The sequence below is a fragment of the Exophiala mesophila genome (genome assembly GCF_000836275.1).
Source record: "Exophiala mesophila strain CBS 40295 unplaced genomic scaffold supercont1.1, whole genome shotgun sequence".
Classification (NCBI taxonomy): domain Eukaryota; kingdom Fungi; phylum Ascomycota; class Eurotiomycetes; order Chaetothyriales; family Herpotrichiellaceae; genus Exophiala; species Exophiala mesophila.
In genome coordinates this window covers 5,174,021-5,200,520 of record NW_015622504.1, presented here as the reverse complement: position 1 = coordinate 5,200,520, position 26,500 = coordinate 5,174,021, and the positions used below count along the sequence as shown (strand labels likewise).

The 26,500-nt window shown below is 50.5% G+C and overlaps 11 protein-coding genes across 11 annotated transcripts; 6 read left to right on the top strand and 5 right to left on the bottom strand.

The window, feature by feature from the left end:
- Positions 1-157: 157 nt before the first annotated feature.
- On the top strand, positions 158-2,486 carry PV10_01662 (uncharacterized protein). The gene has a single exon (XM_016365892.1). It carries the CDS (start codon positions 398-400, stop codon positions 2,300-2,302), a length of 1,905 nt encoding a protein of 634 aa, XP_016229541.1. The 5' UTR covers positions 158-397; the 3' UTR covers positions 2,303-2,486.
- Positions 2,487-2,505: 19 nt separating this feature from the next.
- PV10_01661 (uncharacterized protein) lies at positions 2,506-3,690 on the bottom strand. The gene has a single exon (XM_016365891.1). The coding sequence runs from the start codon at positions 3,609-3,611 to the stop codon at positions 2,691-2,693; it is 921 nt and encodes a 306-aa protein (XP_016229540.1). The 5' UTR covers positions 3,612-3,690; the 3' UTR covers positions 2,506-2,690.
- Positions 3,691-3,847: 157 nt separating this feature from the next.
- On the bottom strand, positions 3,848-5,122 carry PV10_01660 (uncharacterized protein). The gene is made up of 2 exons (XM_016365890.1): positions 4,582-5,122; positions 3,848-4,534 (listed from the first exon to the last, which is right to left on the bottom strand). Exons 1-2 carry the CDS (start codon positions 4,934-4,936, stop codon positions 3,903-3,905), a joined length of 987 nt encoding a protein of 328 aa, XP_016229539.1. The 5' UTR covers positions 4,937-5,122; the 3' UTR covers positions 3,848-3,902.
- A 40-nt stretch (positions 5,123-5,162) lies between these two features.
- Positions 5,163-6,088, top strand: PV10_01659 (ubiquitin-60S ribosomal protein L40; the record flags this gene model as incomplete). The annotated part of the gene is made up of 3 exons (XM_016365889.1): positions 5,163-5,416; positions 5,594-5,774; positions 5,891-6,088. 3 exons carry the CDS (start codon positions 5,163-5,165, stop codon positions 6,086-6,088), a joined length of 633 nt encoding a protein of 210 aa, XP_016229538.1.
- Positions 6,089-6,254: 166 nt separating this feature from the next.
- PV10_01658 (uncharacterized protein) lies at positions 6,255-7,739 on the bottom strand. Its single transcript, XM_016365888.1, has 3 exons — positions 7,611-7,739; positions 7,497-7,551; positions 6,255-7,413 (listed from the first exon to the last, which is right to left on the bottom strand). The coding sequence occupies exons 1-3, from the start codon at positions 7,653-7,655 to the stop codon at positions 6,659-6,661; spliced, it is 855 nt and encodes a 284-aa protein (XP_016229537.1). The 5' UTR covers positions 7,656-7,739; the 3' UTR covers positions 6,255-6,658.
- A 74-nt stretch (positions 7,740-7,813) lies between these two features.
- PV10_01657 (uncharacterized protein) lies at positions 7,814-9,709 on the bottom strand. The gene is made up of 3 exons (XM_016365887.1): positions 9,145-9,709; positions 8,939-9,082; positions 7,814-8,890 (listed from the first exon to the last, which is right to left on the bottom strand). Exons 1-3 carry the CDS (start codon positions 9,335-9,337, stop codon positions 8,010-8,012), a joined length of 1,218 nt encoding a protein of 405 aa, XP_016229536.1. The 5' UTR covers positions 9,338-9,709; the 3' UTR covers positions 7,814-8,009.
- A 346-nt stretch (positions 9,710-10,055) lies between these two features.
- PV10_01656 (uncharacterized protein) lies at positions 10,056-14,727 on the top strand. Its single transcript, XM_016365886.1, has 5 exons — positions 10,056-10,831; positions 10,881-11,013; positions 11,061-12,633; positions 12,689-12,885; positions 12,934-14,727. Exons 1-5 carry the CDS (start codon positions 10,287-10,289, stop codon positions 14,410-14,412), a joined length of 3,927 nt encoding a protein of 1,308 aa, XP_016229535.1. The 5' UTR covers positions 10,056-10,286; the 3' UTR covers positions 14,413-14,727.
- A 179-nt stretch (positions 14,728-14,906) lies between these two features.
- On the top strand, positions 14,907-18,817 carry PV10_01655 (translation initiation factor aIF-2). The gene is made up of 3 exons (XM_016365885.1): positions 14,907-15,733; positions 15,791-18,330; positions 18,385-18,817. Exons 1-3 carry the CDS (start codon positions 15,254-15,256, stop codon positions 18,626-18,628), a joined length of 3,264 nt encoding a protein of 1,087 aa, XP_016229534.1. The 5' UTR covers positions 14,907-15,253; the 3' UTR covers positions 18,629-18,817.
- Positions 18,818-19,395: 578 nt separating this feature from the next.
- PV10_01654 (uncharacterized protein) lies at positions 19,396-22,181 on the top strand. Its single transcript, XM_016365884.1, has 3 exons — positions 19,396-20,356; positions 20,405-21,653; positions 21,709-22,181. Exons 1-3 carry the CDS (start codon positions 20,043-20,045, stop codon positions 21,742-21,744), a joined length of 1,599 nt encoding a protein of 532 aa, XP_016229533.1. The 5' UTR covers positions 19,396-20,042; the 3' UTR covers positions 21,745-22,181.
- A 186-nt stretch (positions 22,182-22,367) lies between these two features.
- On the top strand, positions 22,368-24,208 carry PV10_01653 (uncharacterized protein). The gene is made up of 2 exons (XM_016365883.1): positions 22,368-22,723; positions 22,850-24,208. Exons 1-2 carry the CDS (start codon positions 22,604-22,606, stop codon positions 24,011-24,013), a joined length of 1,284 nt encoding a protein of 427 aa, XP_016229532.1. The 5' UTR covers positions 22,368-22,603; the 3' UTR covers positions 24,014-24,208.
- On the bottom strand, positions 24,122-26,032 carry PV10_01652 (uncharacterized protein). Its single transcript, XM_016365882.1, has 2 exons — positions 25,593-26,032; positions 24,122-25,508 (listed from the first exon to the last, which is right to left on the bottom strand). Exons 1-2 carry the CDS (start codon positions 25,887-25,889, stop codon positions 24,231-24,233), a joined length of 1,575 nt encoding a protein of 524 aa, XP_016229531.1. The 5' UTR covers positions 25,890-26,032; the 3' UTR covers positions 24,122-24,230.
- Between the last annotated feature and the right edge of the window lie 468 nt (positions 26,033-26,500).

The following is a 26,500-nucleotide window of genomic DNA, read 5'->3' as shown; positions in this document are numbered from 1 at the left end:
TGAAGCTAGAAGCGCGCTAAATATTTTAGCACCACACTACACCTAAAGGCGGCATTATCTTTGACATGGCACCAAGTCTTGGCGAGTATCTGCCTGTCATGATCAACTCGACGCCCAAATCTTCAAGATTACTTGCTCAACATAATACTCTACACAACTTCGACTTGAAGTGCCTGAACCGATAAGACTTCACACTGCCAGATGTGAGGTTCGTTATGCACTTGTAAAAACATTGAGATTGTGGATTTCGCGCCGCCTGGGTCAAGGCAGGCCCTTGATTCTATGACATAAAAGGGCACCACGAGATGCAAATTCACCTTCTTCTCACTGGTCTCGCTCGATCCGCCATCGCGGCGAGTTCAAAACATTCTTCCTGTTCCTTCACTTGGAGGTAACAATGGGGCCTCCTAGGGGTGATGCCTCATACAAAAAACAGCAAGGGATCTTGGCCATCTCCAAGGACAGGAAGTCTGTCTCATGGAGTCCGGCTCAACCGCCAGACGCATCGCCGACCCTGGTTCTGTCGGCCAACAACATCACCAACCTCCAACAGACACCAGAGTCAAGTGCAAAGGTGATGTTGAAGATTTTTGTCCAAGATCCTGGCCAATCCGAACCCGTCGCGCACACCTTCACCTTCACGTCCAAAACTGATGCGAGGAACGAAGCCAACGGAATCAAGGATGCTCTTACCAACGTCATCCAAGCACAAAAGGCAGCTCAAAATGCCGCGACTCCCTCTTCTGGAGGCCAATCGGCCGCAATGGCGATGGCAAGCGCCATTTCCGGAGGAGGCAAAGCAGGCAATCTCTGGGAAGACGATGAACGGTTGAAAGCCGATGTCCGGCTTCAACAGTCTCTAATGCAGGAAAATGCCGAGCTCCAAAGGACGTTTATGGAATCTCTCAGCCTCAAACCCGAGACCATTTCCAATACTCAATTCACCGCACAATTCTGGTCATCACGAGTTCATTTGTTACGAGCTCATGCTATCGCTCAAAGTCAGGGCAAAGGCAAGTATAATGTCTTTTCGGAGCTACGACGAGAGGACGGAGGCACCAAAATGAGTCTGACTCAAGACCATGTACGCGCCATCTTTGAACAGTACCCTGTCATGCGCATCGTCTATGATGAGGTTGTTCCCCAAAAGTGCAAATCCGAGGTCGAATTCTGGTCACGGTTTTTTCAAAGTCAACTGTTCATGAAACTGCGTGGCCTAAAGTTCGATCCAGCCCGGGAGTCAAGAGATCGATATCTAGATACTGAAGAATTTCTCAACCATCCCGATCTCACTGGTCTGCGCGCTACATCAAGTGACCTCCACATTGCCAAGTTCATTGACTTGGAAGGTAATGAAGAACATCACAGCCAACGACGAGGTAACCGTCCCGACAGCGAACTCCGGGCTTCAGCGTTGGACAAAGCTCCTATTATACGCAGACTCAACGCACTATCAGAGAAACTCATGGCTACAGTTCGACCGTCGGATGTTGATGCATCTGCACCCATTGGCATGGGCGAGGCCGAGTATGAAAGTCTACGCCTTCGAGATCTGGAAGGAGATGCTGAGCAAGAGCGCATTATATTAAACATCCAAGACCAGAGCCGATTCTTCGCAGACAATCGTTCGTCAGACGGAACTGGCACAGGCCTAGACACCAACCCCTTCCGAAACCTCGAGCCAGCCAAGGCAGTACGAGATGTCAACCGCGACTTTTCATCCCACTTCTCACAACCCGGCGTTGATGCTATTCCCATAGAAGCTTATGAATCCGAGGATGTTGAAATGGAGGATGGAGATGATACAACAAATAAACCAGAATCAGGCTCCGTCATCGCCATGACGCATATTCTCTCACTAATCCAAGCCCATCGAGACCAAACGTCCGAGATCGCCGAATCATCGGGCCTAAGTTCCATGGTCTATGAACGGCTAACCCTCACACAAGCTACGACCATTGAATTTCTGCGCCAGTTCTGGAATGCCTTTCTCTCCGGCGACCCTGCACGAGCAGCCGAAGTGGCGTCATTGGTTGAGAGTCTGAATCGAGCTCTCGATCGTATCAATGTTATTGCACAGGATGCGGAAAGAGAAAAACAAGACCATGTGCGAGCTCAAGAAAGAGCAGTGGAAGAAAGGTTCAGGAAAACAGGCCGGAGACCAAAGATCGATCATGGCGCAATGAAAGGTGGTGGCAAGGTGGTCAGGCAGTTGCTGGGTCCTGTCATCAAGAGTGTGGCCAATGCCGTGCAGAGATATAGGCAGGCATTTGAGGAACAAACGGCCAACACTGCGTCGTGACGAAGCAGGCCATGTATCGCCAATTCATTTGCGAAGGAACCAGCCACCAAGGTCACTAGATCCGGTTTGTCACCGCGCAGAGATATTCCAACACAATTGGCATAAGAAGTATGAGCAGACACGCTCAGAGATATTGATATCTATCTAGAGGATAGCAAGGCCAGCACCCTAGAGCATAGGTTTAGAATGTCAATAGACATGAATTCTTTTCCGAGACTGTCATTCGTGACATTTATCTAGATCTCCCATGAGTCTACGTCTACCATAGACCATCCCGTCACCATGACCCCTCGCAAGCATGCACGCCCGCGAATGACGAGACCAACTTCAGGACCATATGCCATTGCCCATGTCCCCGTCATCAAATTCAACTCATCCCTTCTTAGTCTCATGACCCCGTAAAGTAACTGGCAATCTGCCTCCCAAACCCCCGTCTAGCCGTATCTTGTCTCTCTGCGACTCGATCACTCACATTTCTCATTCCGTCGGCCGAACTGCCTTCCTCCTCAAGTCTGCGTCTCAACCCTTCGTATTGTCCTCGCTCCTTACTCTTAGGTGATTCACCCACCACCCAGGCAGGGACTCTCCATCGACTCAGTCCGCCGGGTAGTAATTCGCCTATCCAGGCACTTCCCAACGTCCAGCCAACAAGAGCTGGTATCAGTTGGTAGGGGAATTGGCACAGTGCCAACTGCGCCGCTAGCAAATAGGTTGTAGACTTGTCACTGAGTGTGATGCCAGGGGGGTCTGTCTGAGATTGTTGCTGTGCAGCCGTTCTTGTGTTTCCTCCTCCTCCTCCTCCTCCTGCTGCTGTCGTTGAGTCATTCTGCTCTGTCGCCGTAGCCAACGGTATCTTCCCCGTAAGGATCTTATATCTGTAAAGGCGGGGCACCTCGTCCGACCAGAGACTAAGGGCGGCGAAGACGACGGCGGTGAGTCCCGCGGGGAGATAATTCCAGAGACCAAAGGTGAGACCTTTGAGGAAGACGGTCAGGAAAGGGAGTAACAGGACATTGACGGCGAAGATGACGGCGACAAAGCTCGCGTACTTGCGACTGCCCCATAACCGTTCTAGCACGCGGAACTGGTATAGGAGGGCGGTGGAGAAAAATAGGTCGGTCGATGAGGTGTAGGCTAGTTGGAAAGTAAGGATTCGCGACAGTTGTAAGTACGGCCAGAGGTGTGGTGTCGGTCGGATGGGTAGCTGGTGTTTGATGTCGAGGATCGATGTGATGATGGAGCTGCCGATCGTGGTTATGATCAGGAACCGCGACACCGGTGCGTGCGAGAATCCTGATGTTGTCACCATGATATCGGACCTTGGGACTTCTCAGAGGAAGTGAGATATCAGAGGTGCTATTAGGGTCGATGGCGGACCACCATCGTTTCGAGACGTGGTCAGATGCATGTCAAGAAACAAAACCATCTCCAAATATTATATTCGTCAACTGATGCGGGGCATCGGCATCCTCCAAACAGTCACTGTTCACGCAAAACTAATATACTACGATCTCTCATTCGAACAACGGCGATGATAAGAGTGAAATTAGGTATTCTATTGTTGATCCATATCGTACATCCATTTCCTGCCTACTCCCCGTCAGAATTTAGGAAAGAACATGGGCGTCTCTTTCTTCCATTTCTGATAATCCTTTCGATCCCCATACTTCTCATCATATTTCTTCTCACTTAAAGGAATGCCCGAGACTTTGAACAACAGGAAAGTTACGAATGCAGGGCTGATTCCCGCACTCAGCAGTGCCAGCCCTTTGCCGGCCAATCCTCCTGCTAGGCCCATACCAGCAACCCCAGCATTGGATGCCAAAACTCCCGCGGCCACCGTTGCAATGCCAGTCCAGAGAGTGCTTTCTCCAAAGTAGTTGGGATGTCGGCTTTTACTCCATAGGCCGCGAGTCAAAAAGTCCTCATCATGCTTCTTCTCCTTTTTCTCCTGTGACCATTTGCTCTTTTGTCGATCGGCAGTTATTTCGAATCCTAGACCACCCACATACAGAAGCACTCCTAGCAGATCGGTGATGGAAACAAAGCCACCCAGGGCGGCAAACGTGGCGGGAGGGAGAGAGTTGATTGAAAGCACGGGCAGCAGACATAGTGAGACCCAGACGGCTTGAGCGAAGAAAGCCACCGCAAATTTGGGAGGCGACTTCCGGATCTCTTCAAAGCGTGAATCCTTGCCATCTCCAAGTATTCGCATAAACAAGTACGAGCCAACTTGATATGATTAGTTCAGGTGTTTGCGTCACGAGAGTCAGACTTACGTCTTGCTGCCCAAAGACTAACAGCAGCGCTCAGGAACACCTGTCTCCAGTTGAAGCCATAGGGTCCGGCTGTACCATTGAATGCGCTTGCGAGGCTAGGCCATCCAGGTTTTGGGGCACCAATTAGAGCAGCCGCAGAGCGAGCTCGAAGTACTGGAAGATATAGACTCAAGGCAGTGCAAGACAAATATGTCAACGACCCCGAAAGATCATAGAACCGCTCAGTCTGGCCCAGAATAGACGGAACTGCCACTGCAGCCTGAATGCCGAAGGCAAGCCCAACGGAAGGAATCAAGGTCCTGAGAAAAGGGTTCCGGAAATTTGTCGCCGTTAGTAGAGAGTGAATGATCGACATGTTGCAACTACAGACGCCTGGCGGGACTGGTTTTGGAACGCGAGTTGATGAGGATTGGAGCAAAGGACACCCACCAAGGATTTATAGTCATGATAGACAGTGTCTCCCACTGCCTTTGAATTCGTCCGTGTCCTGAATATACTTCAGGCAAGACATGTGAAGGAAGCTTTACAATCCCCGCTAGGGGTGATCAGCATGCTGGAGAGCAGATGCAGAGACAAAATGAATGACGACAGAATCCGAGAAGAAGATCAAAGAGGCCGAGAAAACGCACGTGACCGGCTGCCCTCCTTCCCGACCTCCGACTTTCTTTGTCTCGCCAATCTTTCCTTTTACAGCAAGCAACGCACTTCCACGTGATGCGCCAAGACCGAAATCTGCTCCCACAGTGGCACACAAAGTCAACTTGGTCAACCGGACCCCTCGACTTCATTGTCAGCGACATCGAACATTACCAGTGACCAGAAGATCCTGTCAAGAGTAAGTTAGAATATCTCATTGTCCATGGCTAATTTATCATACTGACTTCTTCTCCAGTGCAGATGTAAGTCCCTGTCCACTCGCACGATGCCTCATTGCATGACCCGACCTCGATCCAACCATGCGCCACCCATAAAATCTCTCTAGACGAGCAACGACTAACTCAAGAATTCACAGCTTCGTCAAGACCCTCACGGGCAAGACCATCACCCTTGAGGTGGAGTCGTCCGACACCATCGACAATGTCAAGTCCAAGATCCAAGACAAGGAAGGAATTCCTCCGGACCAGCAGCGATTGATCTTTGCCGGAAAGCAGCTCGAAGATGGCCGCACCCTCAGCGATTACAACATCCAAAAGGTACGCTCGATTCCCCGATCACCGGCGTGCTTACGGCACCACGATCTACATTTTTTCGTCATCCCGGGCGCAAGAAGTAATATGAATTGGACGACACGCTCTAACACTGAAAACAGGAATCTACCCTCCATTTGGTCCTCCGTCTCCGAGGTGGTATCATCGAACCCTCTCTCAAGGCCCTTGCCTCCAAGTACAACTGCGAGAAGATGATCTGCCGAAAGTGCTACGCTCGTCTGCCACCCCGAGCCACCAACTGCCGCAAGAAGAAGTGTGGTCACACCAACCAGCTCCGACCCAAGAAGAAGATAAAGTAGTGGTTGGGCGCTGTCGAACTTGTCATTTGGTGCGGAGAGAGAGAGTGCATGGAAAGGAAGGGGACGGATGGAAGGCACGAGGACGAATTCCTCGCCCGACTCAAAATTCAGAACTATTCCCAAATGCCACCAATCGCGGAGTTTTCAATAACAATGGTAAAGAGGTAATTCGTGTATAAAGAATTACTTTGAAACAGCCATTTGAGATTGCTGTGCAGCTATGGCTCCTGTGGTTTCCTGCAAATCATGCAATGCTAAATCTTTAAAAACCACATTCCACATATGCGGGATTTTGTGCAAGGATGCGACCATTCCGAAATCGCTTGTGAATCATCAAGGATGACTCGAAATTTCGTTGTTTCCCCTGCATGTGCTTGGTGGCACTGTAGCTAACCCCAAGAATATTCGTTCTTCGTGCATTTGAATCCCTGCCTAACCCCAATACTGCAGTACTTCCATGTAATATCTCATGTCGTGACCACACCCACACGTAGTAATACAGGAGAAGATGATAATATAGTGACCGCATCAACCAAGCCTTCACTTGCCACCGGTGCTCCAATCCATCAATCAGTCACCCTCCTTAGCAGGGCTTCCATGGCTGAAGAACAGAATCTTGATAGCAATAGCCAAGCCAGCATGTAGTAGAACAACAACCAGCAAAAGAATCTGACTGGTTTTCTTCTCAATGGCACTGATGACGGGGTAGAGGTTCTTGACGAGGAAAAACACACTGACGGCATAACCCAGGCCGACAAGGGCGTAATTGAGTGCGCTGAGCGGTGACCAGGAGACGAGGGAGACGGCGATCCAGAACAGGTTACTATATCCGTAAAGGGCCCAGCACTCGACCAGGTCGAGAGACTGGGCACCGAACCAGCGCAACGCAGCCCACAGACCCAGCGGCACAAACATTGTGTATCCATAGATGAGGCCTGCGGCGCCTGACAGTAGACGGAAATCGTATTCAAAGTGTTTGTGTCCCTCGGATGCCAGCTTGTGGCTGATGGTACCTGTCAAGAACAATATCACCACCACCGTCGTAGCGATCCAAAACGGGCCGTAAAGGTCAGGGTTGCCGTCCATCGTGTCGAGGAAGGGGGGCGTGTTCGGAATGAAGGGCAAGATTGCGGTTCGGCATCGGTGTAGCACCGTCGATGTGTCCACGTCGAAGAATTGCGCGTAAAAGGAGAGTGACCATAGCATGTGTTTCGGCGGTACGGCTGATGGATCGTTGGGCATGTTCGCCGGGTTCGTCGAGCTGTTGGATAGGAATCCCGTTGACTCTGGTTGAACTTTGCGATTGGACGGCCGCGACTCGAAATCTGTGGGATTGTCACTCTTGTCAGTGATCGTTCGAACATTGGATGTATTCCTTTCAATCCATGCGGAGGCTTTCTTCACATACTGGACGAGTGGAATTCAAGGTCATCATCTTGTAGATCCGTGTGTCCTAGGTCCCCCTATGTCTTTCATCAGTACTTCAATTGCACACTTTGTTCAAGTAGGGTGAAGGTCCTACCTCGGTGTCAACGTCGACGACTACATCGTAGCCACGGTTCGCCATGCTTGAGAAGTGACGGGGCGCGTGCTGAAATGGTGGTAAAAGTGTCAACGTTGATCAAGTTGAATCCGTTGCGGTTCTGCAAACACGTATGCCTGATAGCGAGGCTGGTGAGCGGAAGAAAATCAATGTCAGACACAGTCTATCAAGCTGTGTTGAGCCATAATTAGTTGGTCATTACAAGAGTTTATTCAGGAGGCAATTGCATTCCCCATGGGTTGTCTGTTCCCGTCCCTCCACGAGTTCTATGCCAGCTGGACTGGACCAAATTTAAAATGCTATCGAGTACAAAATCATCAGTTCATCACAGACTGGTGCAAGTCCACCGCGTCTATCCTGTACGGTGGCCCAGAAATATCATCCTCTCCCAGATACCAACCGAATTGTTGACATAATGAAGGACCAAACTGGTAGGTCGTAGCCGCTCTTCCGCATATAGATGGAGAGGGCACCCATTAGAATTGCAGCTGCAAAGCCAAGGGGCCTGCGATGCTGTTGCAGTTGTTTCTTGGCTTTCTGTAGGGATTCATCCCGTCTCAGCTGTTGAATCTGTTTTCTCCCCAGTGCTTCAGCCTCCTCTAGCGTCTGGGGGCGACTCAAATCTCGTGATGTCTTCAGAACGCTGCAAGAAGACAGGCGCCACCAGAAGAACCCAGGTAATTTTTCCGGAGGGTGATCCTTAAACAGCTGTATCGTTGAAGCTGAAAGTCCATCAATGTCAAGATTTTGTGGTAGCTTGGCGACCATGTAGGTCAGCATATCGGATTGATCAGACTCCAGTTCCAGCAATTCAGACCGACGTGATATTGTGATGGTGGCAAAAAGGTAAATGCTCATAATTGGTTCATGAGCCAACAGGAAGTCGTACAGTCGAGCAATGTCACCATAGTCCTGGACATCGTGGGCGAACAAGGAATGCGTCGCTGAGAGGGCTGAGCTGTTCTCGGCTTCAGAAAGATGATGGGCCAATTCAGGATCGGCGGTACGGACCACAGCTGACACAAGCTCAAAGTGTTTCCTCGCAGGAGCTATGGTTGGCAACATGTAGTCACGGAGGCGGAGAAGAGATATCCGTGGTACCGCTCGAGAGGCACTGTCTTTACCAAGAACCAGAAGTAGAACCTGTACCACATCGTGGTAGCTCTGGAAATAGGATAGGATTCTGTGTTGTCTGAGGGTCGAAACGATCAAGTCATACAGGTCGGTCCTCTTGCGCTCAAGAGACTCCTCGGATTCATCTAGCGGCGTTTAGATAGTGCCATATTAGGGCAGGGTCCATGACAAACCTCTGGGGTAGTAGACAAATGCACGGTCAACATCAAGCCGGACCTGGTCTTCGTCGGAATGTCGGGGTAAAGCTTTCCACGCGGTACTTGCAGTTGGAGCTTTGCCACCTTGTTTCTCGTGCTCGTAGCCCAATAAAATCGGCCCTTCCAAGTTCAGAGTCAGTCTTGTAATACAGGGGTACTGGCCAAGGTGTATAGAGACGTACAAGCTCTCCGACGCAAGTCGTCGGTCAGGAGACCTCCAGTTGAGGTTGCTAGCTTGGCCAGAGCTGCCAAGTCAGCCCGTTGACATGCCTCCTCAATCAAAGAACGTTTCTCATGTCGTGCAGCGTGGTTTGGCAGTATGACAGATGGAAGGGAAGCTGACGAATAGGGCATCTCGTCAGTCTTGGACCCCATGTTGGCGGAGTGGTCCTGTTACGGTCGGCTGATATAGACCATGGCAGCTACCGGTCATGTAGGAGGTGCCTAGTGTTCCACGTGGAAGGAAAAGGTGCGGGTGCTCGCCGCTTTTTAAGTCGAGATGGCAATAAACTTATAGAGAGGAGCTAACGGTCATACAGCAGATGTCAAAAACGGACCTGGGGATGGATTTTGGCACAGAGCAGGGGTGGTGACAGGTTGCACAGACGACGTGGGTGCGGTCACCAACATGGACAGTCGAGTCGTGCGGCTGATAGCTGTGTGGGAACGCCAGGAACAAGATTCATCGATGATTCCGTCGAAGCTTCTGATATGACTGTAGTCGACGAGGTTGTCGTTGTCGTTGTCGTTGTCGTTGAACATACATATTGATGCGGCGATGATGTGGTCCAGACAATTGATTTTGGAGTCTAGATCCTTCGCCGTAGTGTCGGCCGGACCATTTCCCCACCACACGCAGACGCATGTTGGCCAAGCGCAGAGATACAACAAGGCCAACAACGACTCTCACCAAGACTGTTCTCGTACAGCTCGTCCTCTTCTCCTATTGACCGGACCGTCAGATCCCAGACCAGGAGTCAAGGGTAAGTGCCAGACTTACAACACATCACCACGGTCTTGCATGCGAGTACATGCTACCCTGGTCCCAGCGAGCGACATGGGACCTTTTCGTCGAGATGCATCTGGACTCTGTGGTGAATATTGCCCACTTTCCTTGCGCATTGATCTCTTATCTTCTTCTATGGGGCATGAGTGGTAGTATATCCTCATCCTGGATTGAGCTTGTACGGTCCGCAGCCAAATTTCAACGGTTCACAGCGCGTCCCCTCAGATCGAAACATCTAACCCATAACCCCACCACTGTCTCCCCTCAGACCTTGGGTCGTCTTTTTCCGTTTGTCCTATTGCTAGGTGCAGGCTCATCATGAGTAAATTCACATCCAGCAAGGCGTCATCGCTGCTTGATGATACAAATCCACCATATCCAGACGCTCAGCGCATGGGAATTCTATCGAGGACATTCAGCTCAAGTCAAGTCATTAGATGGATCATCCCAGCCAGAATCAGGTCTCCCTTCAAGAGTGATGTCGTCTTTGTCGGCGAGACATTTGTTCAACTTCGTGAATTTCTGGAGAATGGCCAGCTGGCAGATGCTACTGCCAAACTGGACTTTGGAACCCAGATCCTTGCCGCAAAGGTGATCTCGGCCAGGGTCGAAGTCGTCCCCGTCGTTGATGCCCTCTTATCTTACGGCCGCGACCAGGAACGCTACATGATCGATGGCCGACCAGTCAAAGGAACCGAGCCGCCACAAATTCTTGTTCTCTGTACGTTTGATAATGAAATGATTTACCTCTATGCAAAGGATGGTCCAGGCGGCGACACAAAGTTCTTTTTTGCAAAGCGCTCTCTCTACCCAGGATTGGTGCTACCAGATAGGCAATGCCAACATATGGCTGTTGACCAAGAGTAAGCAAAATACAGGGGAGCTTGATGACGCAAGCTGACTTTGGCCCAGCTCCCGCGCGCTGGCTGTAGCCTCCTCTTCTGGCTACGTCGCGACCTTTTCCCTTCAAACAATTCATAATGTCAGATCTCAAGTGGATGAGTGGGAACCTCACAAGCCTCGCTCATTTCAACCATGGCACGAGGCAAGTCTCGGACCTCTACAGTGGAGATCGATTACTAACAGATTTAGCAACGTTTTATTCAAGTCGATGGCAGCATTCTGAAAATGGAGTTTCTGCGTAGCTCCGATACTGAGCTCTCCAAGGTCTTACTACTTCTACTGGTTGATTCTGGTGAAGAAACTCACCAGATTCTTTACAAGTGGGACACGAGACATCCATTGCAAAAGATGAGGTCAATGAGCTGCAGTGGCAGGGCGTTGAAGGAGGACCGATTTCCTTTGATGCTGATTCCATCCACGCGACCATATTGCTTCGTTGTGGTGATGGACACCGGCATCAGCTTTTACGAAAATATCCACACGCACGACTTCAAGCGTATTAATTGCCGTTTCATGAAGCCCACAGCTGGTCCTCTGGTGTGGGTGCAGTGGGCAAAACCTCGGCGGCATACCGGCCACCTTGAGAAACGCGACGATCTTTTCATTGTTAGAGAGGACGGAATGCTGCAGCAATTTCTCATTGAGAAAGCGTCAAATCTCAAATTCAACATGAATTTCATCGTGGGATATCTCGATATTAATGTGGATACGGCATTCTGCATGCTAGCAGGGCCGCCGGGAATGGGAGGAGACGTTCTTATTGCTGCCGGCGATATGACTGATGGGGGAGTCTATCATCTCCCAGCTCGAGGTGTTCCAACAAGAATTCAGGTTATTCCAAACCTTGCTCCTCTCCACGACATGGTGATTGGGGCCCAACTTCCTGATCCAGTGCCACAGCATAGCGAGACAGGGCGAGAACAGCCGGAACGACTGTATCTATGCGGAGGCAAAGATGAAGCACATGGCGAGGTTTCAGAACTCCGCTATGGCTTGGAGGCCCAAATGATTTGGACCATGGACTGTCCAGACGCTAACACAATCGATCACATGTCAACGATTGAGGTGCCACTGCAGCAAAAGCTCCTGTTCGTTGCTTCTCACAACACCCACACCACAGTGATAATATTCGACCTAGATACGCAGGAGTCAGAGTTTGCCGATGCCACCAGTCTTCCCAGATTCGACTTTAATAGCGCAACGCTCGCTGTTCGCTTGTTCGCCAACCATTACCTCATTCAAATCACCCACAGCGGTGTTGTGGTCGTCGACATGAGCTCAAAAGATGATGCCCGGGATCATGACATGCAAGATCCAAGGAGCTTCAGCCACGCAGCAATAGCTGACGATGGAACAGTTGCTTTGGTCGTCAGAAATCCTGGAGGATACGAAGTCGAAGTAGCAGCTATCCAACCATGCGAATCAGAAGCCCCAGTCGTAAGGTATGGTCCATCTAACACAATTCTGTCAAGCCTAGGCGAAGTGACTTGCCTTTGCCATGTAATGCATGGCAGTGCATCATTGATCATTATTGGGACAAGCACGGCAAGAGTCATTGGCTACAATGTCAAGCAAGACATGACTTTGGAGCCCGCTTTTGAATCCGACTTGACTTCAGGTGCGTCTGACATTGAAGTCGCGCCGATCGCGTCGCTTGCTGTCCTCAGCCCAGAAGGCTCTAAGTTGAGTCTTCTCCTTGTTGGGCTCCGCAATGGCATCTTGCTCTGTTTGCAATTGAAAATTGGCGGATCCTCAATACCGAGTGCGTGACATGGAAATATCTGTCTTGCTTCGAAAGGCTAATTTTGAGACATTAGATCCAACGCTCTTGAGTCATCGCCGATTGGGTCCAACAACTGTGGACATAATGCCCGAGAAGAATTCCTTAGGCCCTCATCCTCCATCATCAGCACTCGTTCTCTGCCAGAGCCAACTGTATCGGATCACCCTTCATCATGCTACAACCTCGTTGGACTTTACCATGTCGTCGGTCTGGTTGACCAACAGAATAGATGTATGTTTATTTTCTCAACCTCATATTCTGTATTCTCACAGCATTTAGCCTACAGCAGGTCAACCTGACATCAATGCCTCACACCGCATCCCTCAGCTCACCGGTCACTACACAGATCCCGGGGGGTTGCTTGTATGTGCAGGAGATGATGAGCTCTACTTTGCGTCTCTTGTCTCTGAGGAGCATAGTCTTGCAACCAGGCGAAGAGTCGATGGGGTGCCACGGCGAATTCTCTTCTCAAACTCTCTGAACCATTTTGCCATTGCGGTCGAGAAGAGTGTTCGTGTCGACAAATTTTCCATGGATACTTATACAAATCCCAATCCAGGACAACAGATCGGTCTCAAGTCTCCAAACGGCAGCAATTTACAGAGAGCTTCCGGGTTCGAGGATGTGGTTCAAATCAGCCTACAGTTCGCGCGACAAGACTTGGGTTCAACAGACGAAATCGAGCCAATAATTGTGGATGACAAGAATGCTCGGCTCAATGCGATGATTGAATGGCAGTTTCGTGATGGTAAGGATGTGCATTCGTGGATTGTCATGGCTTTGGAACAGATTGAACCGAATGATCATCGCCAGACCGCAGGGCGGGTGATTGCAGTCAACACCAAAAACATCCTACTGGGAGGTAGATCTGTGACACCAAAGGTATTGTATCGAAGCAATGCGGCTCCAGTTACGGCACTATGCGCCTATGGCGTGTCATCGCTCCTCTTCTCGGCAGGTAACGAGCTCATGTTGTTGAAGCTATCCTATTCCAAAAAGCAGAGCGACATTGTGTACAAATATCAATTGCCGTCCCCAGCGAGGTCGATTTCATGCCAGGGGTCTATGATCTTCGTTGCCACTAGCCATCACTCACTGGTGGTGTTGATTGAGAAGGACGAAAAGCTCGAACTGCACAAAACAGACATAAAAGCGAGAAACGCAACTGACGTGGTGGCTTTTGGGGACAATTCGGCGATGCTGTTGAGCTTCGATGATCGAGGCACCCACCTTGTGGCCTTTGCGGGCTTTAACCAAGCTTCAACAAGACAGCCGGTCCCCATCTTTCAAGCAGACCTCCCTCTCCTGATTGATCGAATTCAGTTGCGTCACGATCGAATATCAAGAGGGGGAGCGCACCATCGGTTCTTCGGGTCGACCACGGATGGTACGATCTATCACTTAACCACGATTCAGCATCACGAATGGAAATTACTACACTTCTTGGAGGAACAAAGCCAACTCTACAAACCACCACATAAACCAGCACAGGTGCGAAGGAAGAAGCTCGATGGATCGGGGTACATGTGGCAACCTGCGATGAGACTGACTGATCTCCATGTTCGTGGAGACCGTTTGCTGATGATGGTCGAGCCTGGGCCATACAATCTGCGCCGAGTCCTCAAGAATCAGGACCAGCTGGAACGTTTCCAACAACTGGCTCGGCCTGTCCTGCGTGCAGACGTGGACGATCCTGTGGAAGCTATCACGTGTTGGCTGAGAGGGATCCTGAGGTTTCCTCCGAATTTTCCCTCTTGAGACAAGGGTCAGCCTGGGGGCGGTTGGTGCAGACGGATTTGATGATTAGCCGAACAGATGTCAGGTGAGAGCCCAGGGATTTGGAGACTGGCATTTGAGTAGGCTGAATTCATGATCGTGACATTGTAGAGCACGATGAGTCACCAGAGCGGTGTCAAGCAGCAGCCTGCTGGCAGGGAGACTACGAGAAACATGACTCACTTGTTGAAGGTTGGTTGACTTCGTGCTATAGGCGTTGTTTGGGGCGGCAAGCTGTAAATATAGCAGGCAACAATTGTTAGACTCGTCATGGTTCACTTTAGGCGCACACGGAAGCTGAGTTAGGTTTGCTATGCCCCCAGTGCACCTGTAATATCCTCTGAATGGGGAGCCTTCGGGGCCGAAGGGCGCCTCGGGCTCTGACTCAGGCATGCCTAGGTCCCTGTAGGTTGTGACTGAAATCGCCAAGCCAAATCTTGTCATCTTCTGCACCAACTCGTTTCCCCCACTTGAACATCACCACATCACAGGCCAGAATTTCAATGCCCCACCAAATTCAGTTGGCAATTCCATCTCGCACGACCTCATCCTTAAATCCGACTACCTTTCAAAGGTCCTTCGTCAAAGCCTGCAGATTAACATTGTGGCGAACTTGAACAACTCTTGTTCAAACTAACTAGGCTACTCTGACCTAGGGCCAATCACACAATAGAGACAGACCTACCCTCGCCTCTGCAACTACGACATCCTTACACATCTTCAGTCTTTTCGTTGTCCACCTACGACTTTATGTCGCCGCTTCTCAACCGTGAGCGCCCGATCCTTTTGACATCTTCACCACGCAACTCCTCCATCCTCCAACATGGCTCCTAAAAAGAAGGGCGGTAAGAAGCAGGCAGATGACTGGGAAGCCGAGCTGGGTGAGACAATCGATCCCATAGCGGAAGCAACAGAAGCCGCAAAGAAGGCAGAGCAGGCCGAAGATGCGGCTGATGACGCTGGTGCTGCACCAGGTGGTCTGCTGGCTGCCCTGAGGAAAAACAAAGACAAGAGAGCCAAGAAGGGCAAGACTGCACCCAACGATTTTGTTGATGGCGAGGATCCAGATGCCGCCATCTCAACCCCTCCCGCCACGGACCTTGACGCCAAAGCACCCACAGAGGCAACCTTCGATGATGAAGATGACATTTTCTCCGGACCTATTAAGAAGGGTAAAGGTGGCAAGAAGGCCGAACAGCCCGCCCCACCCGCAGACAAGGATGAAGAAGAAGGTGGCCTAAAATCCAAGAAGGAGAAAGAGCGGGAGAAGAAGGAGCGTGAAAAGGCGCGAAAGAAGGAACAGGTAAGGGTCTATATGGGACGAATTTGTGTACGAGTTTGCGTACTGACACCTTCTTAGGCAGCGAAGAAAAAGACGACGGGCCCTGCCTCTACACCTGCTCCTGCTGCGAAGCAAGAGCCCGTCAAAGTTGTTGAAGAAGAGAAACCCGCCGCTGCCGCGAAGGACGACAAGGCCGGTAAGAAGAAGAAGGTCCCTGCAGCTCTCGCAGCTCTCCAGAAGCAGCAAGAAGCGTTGGCTCGACAAAGAGACGAGCAGGCAAGGCTAGAAGCCGAGGAGAAGGCCGCTGAGGCAGAGCGAATCCGCTTAGAGGAAGAAGAGGAGAAGAAAAAGGCCGAGATCAGACAACGAAAGAAGGAAAAAGAAAAGGAGAAGAAGGAGCAGCTTAAGAGAGAAGGCAAATTCATGTCCGAGGCCGATCGGAAACGCAAACAGCAGACTGAGCTTCGACTGAAGCAGATGCTCGAATCAGGCGCCAAGGTGGCCGGACTGGCAGAAGATGGAGAGGAGAAGAAGAAGAGTGCGCCCAAAGACAACAAGAAGCGAAAGGGTCCCAAGAAAGAGGAGGTCGACCTTGAAGCTGCGGCGGAGAAAGCCCGTCAAGAGGCTGAAGCTGCCGAAGCAGAGCGGCAACGACTCGCCAAAGAAGCCCAGGAAGCAGCTGCTAAAGCAGCAGAATTGGCGGCCGCGGGGGATCGAGGCGACTCATCTGGGATTGAAGATTGGGAGCAGGCTGCAGACGAGACTGTCAAGGACAGCTGGGATGCTGACTCTGACGAAGAGGCAGCAGCAGCTGTGGTACCAGTCACCAACGGCGATGCGGCCAAGCCTGCCACCAACGGTACCGCTGCACCTGCATCTGATTCGAAGCAACTGCCGATACGCGACCGACCTATCGAGTCAGATAGCGAAACTGAAGACTCGGGCGAGACATCGTCATCCGATGAAGAAGGTGGAACTTCGACTCAACGTGCACTGGCCAAGAGAAAAGCGGATGCAGCAGCTCGGAGACAGAAAGCACACGAAGAAGCGCTAGCCGCGAGATCAAAGGATAACCTCCGATCACCGATTTGCTGTATTCTTGGACACGTCGATACCGGTAAGACGAAATTGCTTGACAAGATCCGACAAACCAATGTGCAAGAAGGAGAAGCGGGTGGAATTACGCAGCAGATTGGTGCTACATACTTCCCCGTGGATGCTCTGGAGAGCAAGACGGCTGTTGTCAACAAAGATGGGTCGTTTGAGTTCAAGGTCCCTGGTCTGCTCGTGATCGATACTCCTGGCCACGAGTCTTTCTCCAATTTGCGGTCGAGAGGCTCGTCCCTTTGCAACATTGCTATTTTGGTGGTGGACATTATGCACGGTCTAGAGCAGCAGACGATTGAGTCGATGAACTTGTTGCGAGACCGCAAGACACCTTTCATTGTGGCGTTGAACAAGATCGATCGTCTGTACGGATGGAAGAAGATTGACAACAACGGGTTCCAAGACAGTTTGGCTATGCAGAACAAGGGTGTCCAAAACGAATTCCGCGATCGTCTGGAGCAGACCAAGCTTGCGTTTGCCGAAAAGGGCTTCAACGCCGAGCTTTTCTACGAGAACAAAGACCAACGAAGATATGTGTCACTGGTGCCTACCTCGGCGCACACAGGTGAAGGTATTCCAGATATGCTCAAGCTCCTGGTGACATTGACACAAGAGAGAATGACGTCGAGTCTCATGTATCTGTCCGAGGTTGAGTGTACTGTACTTGAAGTCAAGGTGATAGAAGGCTTGGGCACGACAATCGATGTCATTATTTCCAACGGTATTCTTCGAGAGGGCGATCGAATTGTGTTGTGTGGTTTGAATGGGCCGATTGCGACCAACATTCGAGCACTGTTGACCCCGGCACCACTCAAGGAACTCAGACTCAAATCGCAGTATGTTCACAACAAGGAGGCCAAGGCGGCGCTTGGTGTAAAGATTGCAGCCAACGATCTAGAAGGAGCCATTGCTGGATCGCGTCTTCTCGTGGTGGGACCTGAAGATGACGAGGAAGACCTGGAAGACGAAGTCATGGCAGATCTCCAGAACCTCCTCAGCAAGGTGTCCAAGGACAATCGCGGTGTGAGTGTGCAAGCATCAACCCTGGGTTCATTGGAGGCACTGTTGGAGTTCCTTCGCGAGATGAAGATTCCCGTGGCCAACATCTCAATTGGACCTGTGTTCAAGCGAGATGTGATGATGGCGGGTACGATGCTGGAAAAGGCGAAACAGTTTGCCGTCATGCTTTGCTTCGATGTGAAGGTAGACAAGGAAGCACAACAGTACGCGGATGAGAACGGCATCAAGATCTTCACCGCGGACATTATCTACCACTTGTTTGACAATTTCACAGCTCACATGGCCAAGATCCAAGAGCAGAAGAAGGAAGAGAGCAAGCTGAATGCGGTGTTCCCGGTTGTGTTATCACCACTGCAGGTGTTCAACAAGAAAGATCCAATTGTGGTTGGTGTGGATGTGATTGACGGCAGTCTGCGGGTGCACACGCCCATTGCAGCGGTGCGAACAAACCCAGTGACCAACGTCAAAGAGATTGTCAGCTTGGGACGAGTGTAAGTGAACTAATTTTGTGTGATTTATGATACATGCTGACCCAGGAATTACAGGACATCGATTGAAAGAGAACACAAGGCCATCCCTATATGCAAAAAGGGACAGCCGTCGGTGGCAGTTAAGATCGAGGGACCCAACCAACCGATGTATGGTCGACAGCTGGAAGACAAGGACACACTGTACTCGCTTATTTCCCGAACCTCAATCGACACATTGAAAGAATTTTATCGGGACGAGGTGACGAAGGATGAATGGGTATTGATCAAGAAGCTCAAGCCTCTATTCGACATCCCGTAAGGGTTGATGCTGCAAAAGGGGAGTGCTTGACGAGCTGATGAACTCATGGCTACTGCGACATCTCTGGGTAGTCCTCTCGGCAATGAGCCACATGTGTCAATGGGAATAGATAAATTATGTGTGAAAAAGTACCAAGTGACTCATTTTAAGTAATGTTTGATGATTATAGACTGGAGAGATGAGTATATGTGTATGTGTCATGGGATGAAGATTGTAATGCCACGTGATTGATATCGAGATTGACACGTGTGGGCCAATGCGGCTCTGTAGATATCGTCACTAAAAAAATGCCACTGCCGCGACTGTTTGCCCATAGAATTTTATCTGCGGATAACTCCGGCGCAAGGTCAAAGTGTCGCCATCCGGCACACGCTGAACCGACGGCAGCTGCAGCTTCTTGCCTCGGCGGTCAGCCAATCAGAAGGACTGTTTAATTTCCTTGATGGCGGAGACCAATTGTATCGTCAAATCAAGAGCCTCGTTACACTTGTTACTTCTCGACTTAGCAAGCACTTTCGATCTCATTTGGCGTCTCTGCTTTGGTGATGGGATGGATAGGACAAGATGGATGGCCTGCCTCTCTCCTTGTTGTAATTCCCAGTGGCCTGTTGTGTCTGTTCATGGTACCTAGTTTTGAGGGATACGATGAACCCACAGCCTAGACCCTCTGACCAGACCACACGCTGCACCTTCCTGATCTTTGCTTCTCTAGATAGACCAGCCTCCAAAATGATGACTCTTCTGATGACTGTCACGTACTTAGATACCTACATAGAATTCAAAACTCTCTTCATTATTAATTATACCTAACCTTCTACACTTCTCCTCTCTGAGATAGCAAAGACTTTCTTTCAACAGCCAAGAGCACCACTTTTGACCCAATATTGGGTTTCTCTTGTTATCAAGACTAAGTAACCCGTTTCCCACGGAGCGTTTAGCCCTCGGCACCCCTGGCTGTCTTCCCCGGGCCCTCCAGCCAAGCAGTTTAAGCGGTGTGGTCGCAATCTTGCAGTGGTTCCCAACACCCCCAACCCAAAAACTTTGGCTAATCTATCATAATAATTCTCCATCTCTTCACCACCTCGATAAACCACCCTTTTCCCTTCCCTTGGTCCTCCAACAGACGACTGCCTCTCCCAACAGTCGTCCCGGGTCGACTTGCACTCGTTTGGAACACCATATACCCGGTGCTTGCGTGTTTGGGTGCTGTACTACTGCACCCTCACTCACACCCTCACCACCGCTATCGCGTCGAATCCTTCGCAGCTTGATCGCCGCCCACCGAATAAACTCCCCTCTGGCCCTGTCAGGCACCGCAATCCGATTTGACAACCACCATCACTTGCCCAGACAAGCGCGAGACGCCTGAGAGCCCGTGACACGCCTCGCCATCAAATCATTCGCTTTCCTCAGCATGAATTCCATTGAGAATGCGAGCTTCGTCTCGCCCCTCGCCAACGCAGATCTGAACCTGCAGCATCAGCAATCCTTCGGTTTCCTGGAGAGAATTTGGAGTCAACTTAATGCCTGGACCATCTTCTTCACCATCCTCGCCTTGTGTGCTGCATACGATCAGTGTAGTTACCAATACCAGAAATATGGAATCATCGGCCCAGCCTGGAAGATGCCCTTTATCGGGCCCTTCCTCGAGTCAATGCGACCTGATTTTACCAAGTACAAGCAAAAGTGGGAAAGTGGCTCCCTGAGCTGTGTTTCCGTCTTTCACAAGTATGTTGCCGATAGTCTTCTGCCATGATTCCACTAACTTGTGTCTAGGTTTGTCGTCATTGCTTCAGACCGTGAACTTGCCCGAAAGGTGTTCAACTCTCCAGCCTTTCTCAAACCGACCGTCGTCGACATTGCCCCCAAGATCCTCCGTCCTACCAACTGGGTCTTTCTCGATGGAAAAGCCCATGTTGACTTTCGAAAGGGTCTTAACGGCCTCTTCACCCGTCAGGCGTTGGAGATGTATCTCCCTGGACAAGAGGAGGTCTACAGCAAGTACTTCAAGGAGTTCTTGCAAATGTCCAAAGACAACGACAACAAACCCACTCCGTGGATGCCCACCTTCCGAGAGCTCATGTGCGCCGTGGCCTGCCGAACATTTGTTGGCCACTACATGAGTGAGGCCACCGTCAAGAGAATCGCACATGAGTTCTACTTGGTCACTGCCTCCCTAGAGCTGGTCAACTTCCCCATCATTCTCCCTTTCACCAAAGCCTGGTATGGAAAGAAGGCTGCCGATTTCATCTTGGAAGAGTTCGCCAAATGTGCCGCCAAATCAAAGGTCCGCATGGCCGCGGGCGGTGAGATCACATGCATTACGGATGCGTGGGTCAAACAAATTCAGGATTCTGCCAAGTACCGTGAGAGGATTGCTCGAGGCGAACAGGTGGATGCATCTGAGAAACCTCCTCAGGTGCTCCGCGAGTTCACAGACTTTGAAATCTCTCAGACCGTCTTGACGTTTCTCTTTGCATCCCAAGATGCCACTTCCAGCGCTTGTACTTGGCTATTCCAGATTATGGCCGATCGACCAGAGTACTTGGACAAGGTTCGCGAGGAAAATTTGAGACTGCGAGGTGGTGATCGTAACAAGCCTTTCGATATGGATATGCTCGAGTCCATGGTCTGGACTAGGGCTGTTGTCAAGGAATGCCTCCGATACCGACCACCAGTCATTTTCGTTCCCTATGTCGCCAAGAAGGATTTCCCAATCACTCCCGACTACACCTTGAAGAAGGGATCCATGGTTATTCCTGCCGTTTGGCCCGCAACCCACGACCCTGAAGCATACCCCAACCCTGATAGCTACGAACCTGAGAGATGGATCACAGGCGATGCGGACAAACAGGTCAAGAATTGGCTGGTGTTTGGAACTGGACCTCACTACTGTCTGGGACAGACATATGCTCAACTCAACCTCATGGCAATGATTGGCAAGGCCAGTATCTTGATGGATTGGGTGCATGAACCCACCCCCATCAGTGAAGAGATTGAAGTTTTTGCAACCATTTTCCCTCAGGTATGTTTGAACGTTCCCTACTCACCGCATCATGATTGACTAACTTTCTTGTCAGGATCACTCCAAGTTGAACTTTACGGAGCGAGCATAGATTTGGGCGTTCATTGATTTATTGATACCCCAGACTTAGACCATGCTTCTGGAGAGGATGAGACTATTGGATTTGGTGCCCACGTAGTGATTAGCGTCATTGCCTTGCTGGCTATGACTCAGTCGCCAAGCAGCCTCTGAAATCCTAGAGTGGGTGTTGGCCGAGTCAGGAACGGCCAGGAATTCTTCCTCGAGGTGACTTGTTGGGATTTGTGCTTTGTGTAATACCCTTGGGTATCCAACACGGCCAGACCTGACACACGAAGCCGCCAGGTAAATATTAATTTGTACATAGAATGGCGTTCTGTACCTTGCAACGGGTGGGGAGCTTGGATAGCTCATTAATGAAAGTCAACACATCGCACAAAGACTGGAGACTGCAGCATGGGCGTGGATGCCTCCGTAATCAACCCCCCAGCGTACTTTCCCTCTGAATCTCTTATCTTCATATCACATACAAGAACAGGAAAGAGCAAACCAGGAAACGACCGATCCTTCCTCAAAAGGAAACAAGCCTCAGCCTTGAGAGTCAAATCCGACGTCATGTCAGCCTCGTCAACATTTGGAGGTAAGAACCATGCACATCCACACATCATCTCCGCGTATTCTCCGCGTTCCTCGACTCTTGGACCCAACTCGATTTCGTATCCTCCCACTCCTCCAACATCTGGATTCATCCCTCGGCGATTCGTGAAATCGAAAGGCGTAGGTGGGACTTGTGTTGTTCAATCTCTCGTTGTTGAAACACAGCCCTAGTCATTATTTGCAAGATATAAAAAGTCACTGCTGAGACCAACAAACTGGGAGAGTCTTGGGATGACCAGTACCACTTCCCTACTCAAGTATTCATTCCCTCCACTATGCCCAATCCTATGTCTCCACCTTTAAGCAGAACGCTCGTCAAGGCTTGTACACAAACAACTGTCCCAAAGAGATTCTTCTCTGTGAGCAGATCCAACAAGTCTGATTTCACCCATGCTGTAAGTCTTCGAATATATGTCCTCCTCTGGAAATTAATCTCTCTTGGACTACGCCGCTCTCCCGCTCTTCCTCCCTCTTCTAAAGTCATGCCATGAGCTTTGTCTCACCATCGTGCACATAACCAGGTCATCGGCGGCGGGGCCGTAGGACTGGCGATCGCTCGCCAACTCGCAAAGCGGAGCGGTACAAGCACCGTTCTAATCGAACAACATGGCACCGCGGGAACAGAAACCAGTTCTCGCAACAGCGAAGTGATCCACGCGGGGCTATACTATGGACCTGACAGTCTCAAGACTCAGCTATGTATCCGCGGGAAACATCTACTATACGAATTGGCAGAGAAACACCAAATCCCGTTCCGGGCTACCAAGAAATGGGTCCTCGCACAAGACGCCCAGCAGATGGAACAATTGGACTTGCTACACAAGTTCTCAAAGACCATCGATGTGCCGACGCAATTCTTGACCCGAGAGCAAATCGCCACACAAGAGGATGATGTTCGCGCCGAGGGCGGAGTTCTCGAATCCCCAACCACAGGCATCATCGACTCGCACGCCTACATGACCTATCTCGAAGGAGACCTCCAAGAGCTTGAGGGTGAAGTCATCTACAACACACGGGTGACGGGTCTGGAAGCCATAGGACCTGGAGGTGGTGACAGCGGTGACGGGAAACATGGATACCGGATTTCAACACGGACTCGCGACCAGAGCAATCAGAGCGACGGCGACGATGTCAGCATCACAGTCGACACGGTGATCAACAGCGGTGGACTTGGTGCCATCTCCATATCCAACATGCTCCTCCCCCCCGAACGGCATCGTACCCCTTTCTACGCCAAGGGCACATATTTTTCCTACGCTGCATCACATCCCAAACCCCAAACTCTTCTCTATCCCGCACCTGTACCTGGCCTAGGCGGCCTCGGCACGCACTTGACGCTCGACATGGCGGGACGAGTACGATTTGGCCCAGATGTGGAATGGGTCGACGATCCGACGGACCTCAGTCCTAGTCCGGCCCGTCTCGACGCCGCCGTCGAAATGATACGCTCGTATCTCCCTGGCATTCAGCGAGATGCCATCGATCTAGATTATTGCGGCATCCGTCCAAAGTTGTCAAAAGGCTCCAGCGGCACTTTTGGGAAAGATGGTACTGGTTTTGAAGATTTTTACATCGTTCACGAAGACGGCTTTCAGGGATTCGTCAATCTTCTTGGTATCGAAAGTCCTGGTCTTACGGCTTCGTTGGCGATTGCTGAAAAGGTGGATGCAATGCTGTATGGGTGATGATCGAGGAGAATACGACGATTTAATTGAGGAGAACATGTAAAGTGTTAAGCAAGCCCTGATACGGTGGTTTTGGATAGGAGAATCCGAGCGATATCAGCATTAGTCCCACTTTGTAAATTGCGGACAGTGTCCATCTTCTTATGATCTATATGTGAATAATGGTACATGGAATTTATACAAGAGGCGAGTTTTATCTCATGTCGTCAACCATCTCTTACTTCCCCGATGCCTCCAACATATCTTGAACATGAGTGAATTTCTCTCTTGGCTTCCCCTTGATATGTCCAGTTTTCTTCTCAACATCATCAATTTGTCGCCAATTATCCCAATAGACAGGTCGAGGGGTCAAGTTCAAGGTTTTGGCATCTTGAAGGACGCCTTCCCAGCCGAGTCGCTTAGGACTAGTTGTCGCTGATGGGGTCGGCGACGCTGCCGCCGATTTCCAGTCTTCGACTATCGCCTCGGCTGTTTGGAATGCATCGCTCATTGTTGATGCAATCACACCTGTTGGACCTCGCTTTACCCAGCCAGAACAGTAGAGTCGTGGCGAGGGGGGGCTCGTTTCACTAGAGGAAGATGATGAATTAGAAGTGATAGGTCCGATCCGACCCGTTCCATCATGGCTAATTGTGCCTTTACTCTCATCAAAACTGGCACCTAGCTCTTCCATGCCTGGAATTGCCTCTGCTTTATATCCAATCGATCGAAACAACGTCGTCGTCGGAATCGTATGTGTTTCATCCATCGTCGCCACCGGAGACCTCGGTGAATCCGGATCGGCCAATTTCGTCCGTGAGAACGTCACGCCCGATAATGTCGATTTCTCACCCCCTTCCAATATTGACCACTCCAGTTGTTTCGGAGCCAGCAAAAAATCCAACGACCATGATTTCGTCGCATCCTTCTTCACAGGACTACCCTTGATGAGAAGTTCCATGATTCGTCGTTTCGGACGAGGAAGGGCCGTAAGATCCGGTGGGAAGAGATCGCGAGGGATAGGTGTGAAATTGATGTCTTCGAGATGGAGAAGTTCTCGAACTTCTTTAATCGTGAATGCCGCTTGTAACGGTCCTCGTCGCCCAACGACATGCACGTGTTTGATTTTAGATTGTGATAATGCTTGTAATGCGTGGTCGGTGATGTCGGTTTTTGAGAGGAGTTCTGTTTTGCTCAGCAGCGTGCGGGCCACGTCTAAAGCGACGTTTCCTTGTCCGACGACAATGGCGGTTTCGCCGGCTTGGAGATCCGGGTTTAGGTCGCGATATTCAGGAAGACCGTTGTACCAGCCGACAAAGGCCCGGGCGGAGTAGATGTGTGGATTGTCTTCTCCTTCGAGTCCGATCTTGCGGTCTTTGGATGCACCATAGGCGAATACAATGGCGTCGTAATGGTTGGAGAGGAGGCGGAGGGGGAAATCAGTACCGAGGTGGACGTTGCCGATGAAGGTGTAGTCGGGAGAGGAGGCGACATCTTGGAAGGTGTCTTGACAGTTCTGAATGGATGACTAGTAAGCGTTTGCTGGCAAGTAAAGTGGTTGTAAGAGAGGCAGTCTTCTTCTTGTTCTTCTTCTCCATACCTTGACTTCAGGATGGTCTGGAGCAACTCCAAAGCGAACAAGACCAAATGGCACAGGCAACTGCTCATACATATCCACCTTTGTGCCTTGAACCTCACGCATCAACTTCTGAGCCGTGTAGAAGCCGGCAGGGCCGGAGCCTATAATGGCGACCCGTGGACTTGGGCCATGGTATTCGACTTTCGCCGAAGTATACCATCGGAGGTTGAATCTATTGACTGGACTTCGCTGAATCTGAATTGCTGTTCGTGTCGCGAAGGTTGTTAAAGGCGTAGGAGTCCGCGTGAGGAATCGCATGGCCGCCTGGATGGTCGTGTGCCATTACCTGTTCATCCTTGAAAGACAATGAGGGTCAATGGCATAGCCTGGTATTTGGTGTAGGTGTGGAGAAATAGCGGCGTTGACTCATAGTCTGCGTTGGGAAAACATTCCTGGTTGTCGATGCATTTCTCGGATGCAATGAGACGTCATCCGAAAGGCGGGGTGATCGTTGTAGTTCTCCGTAGTGAGTAGAGGAAAGTATAGTATTGTCAAGTGCATTATCTTTCGCCGCCATTCAGTGAGACACCAAGTACCTAGTAATCATTAATAGCGTAACATTGATAAAGGTGGATCCTCAAGAAGGCAAAATTACTGTAAGATATTTAAATAGTAGTCTTGCTAACTAGTATGCGCTTCTGCCGACGAATAGGCTATGGTCCGTCATGCATATCTGACAACCTAGGAGTCTGTTCTTTGGTGACATATCTTAGAATTCCCTTCCGCCCAACATTACGGCTGCCACTCATGAGCTGGGAATATGTAATAATTACAGACTGATCATCTATGGGCCCCGACTAGTACATGTATTTGTGCATGGTGGAGGCAACAACACACACCATCCAGGCAGCCAGGGGTGATCACTCTAG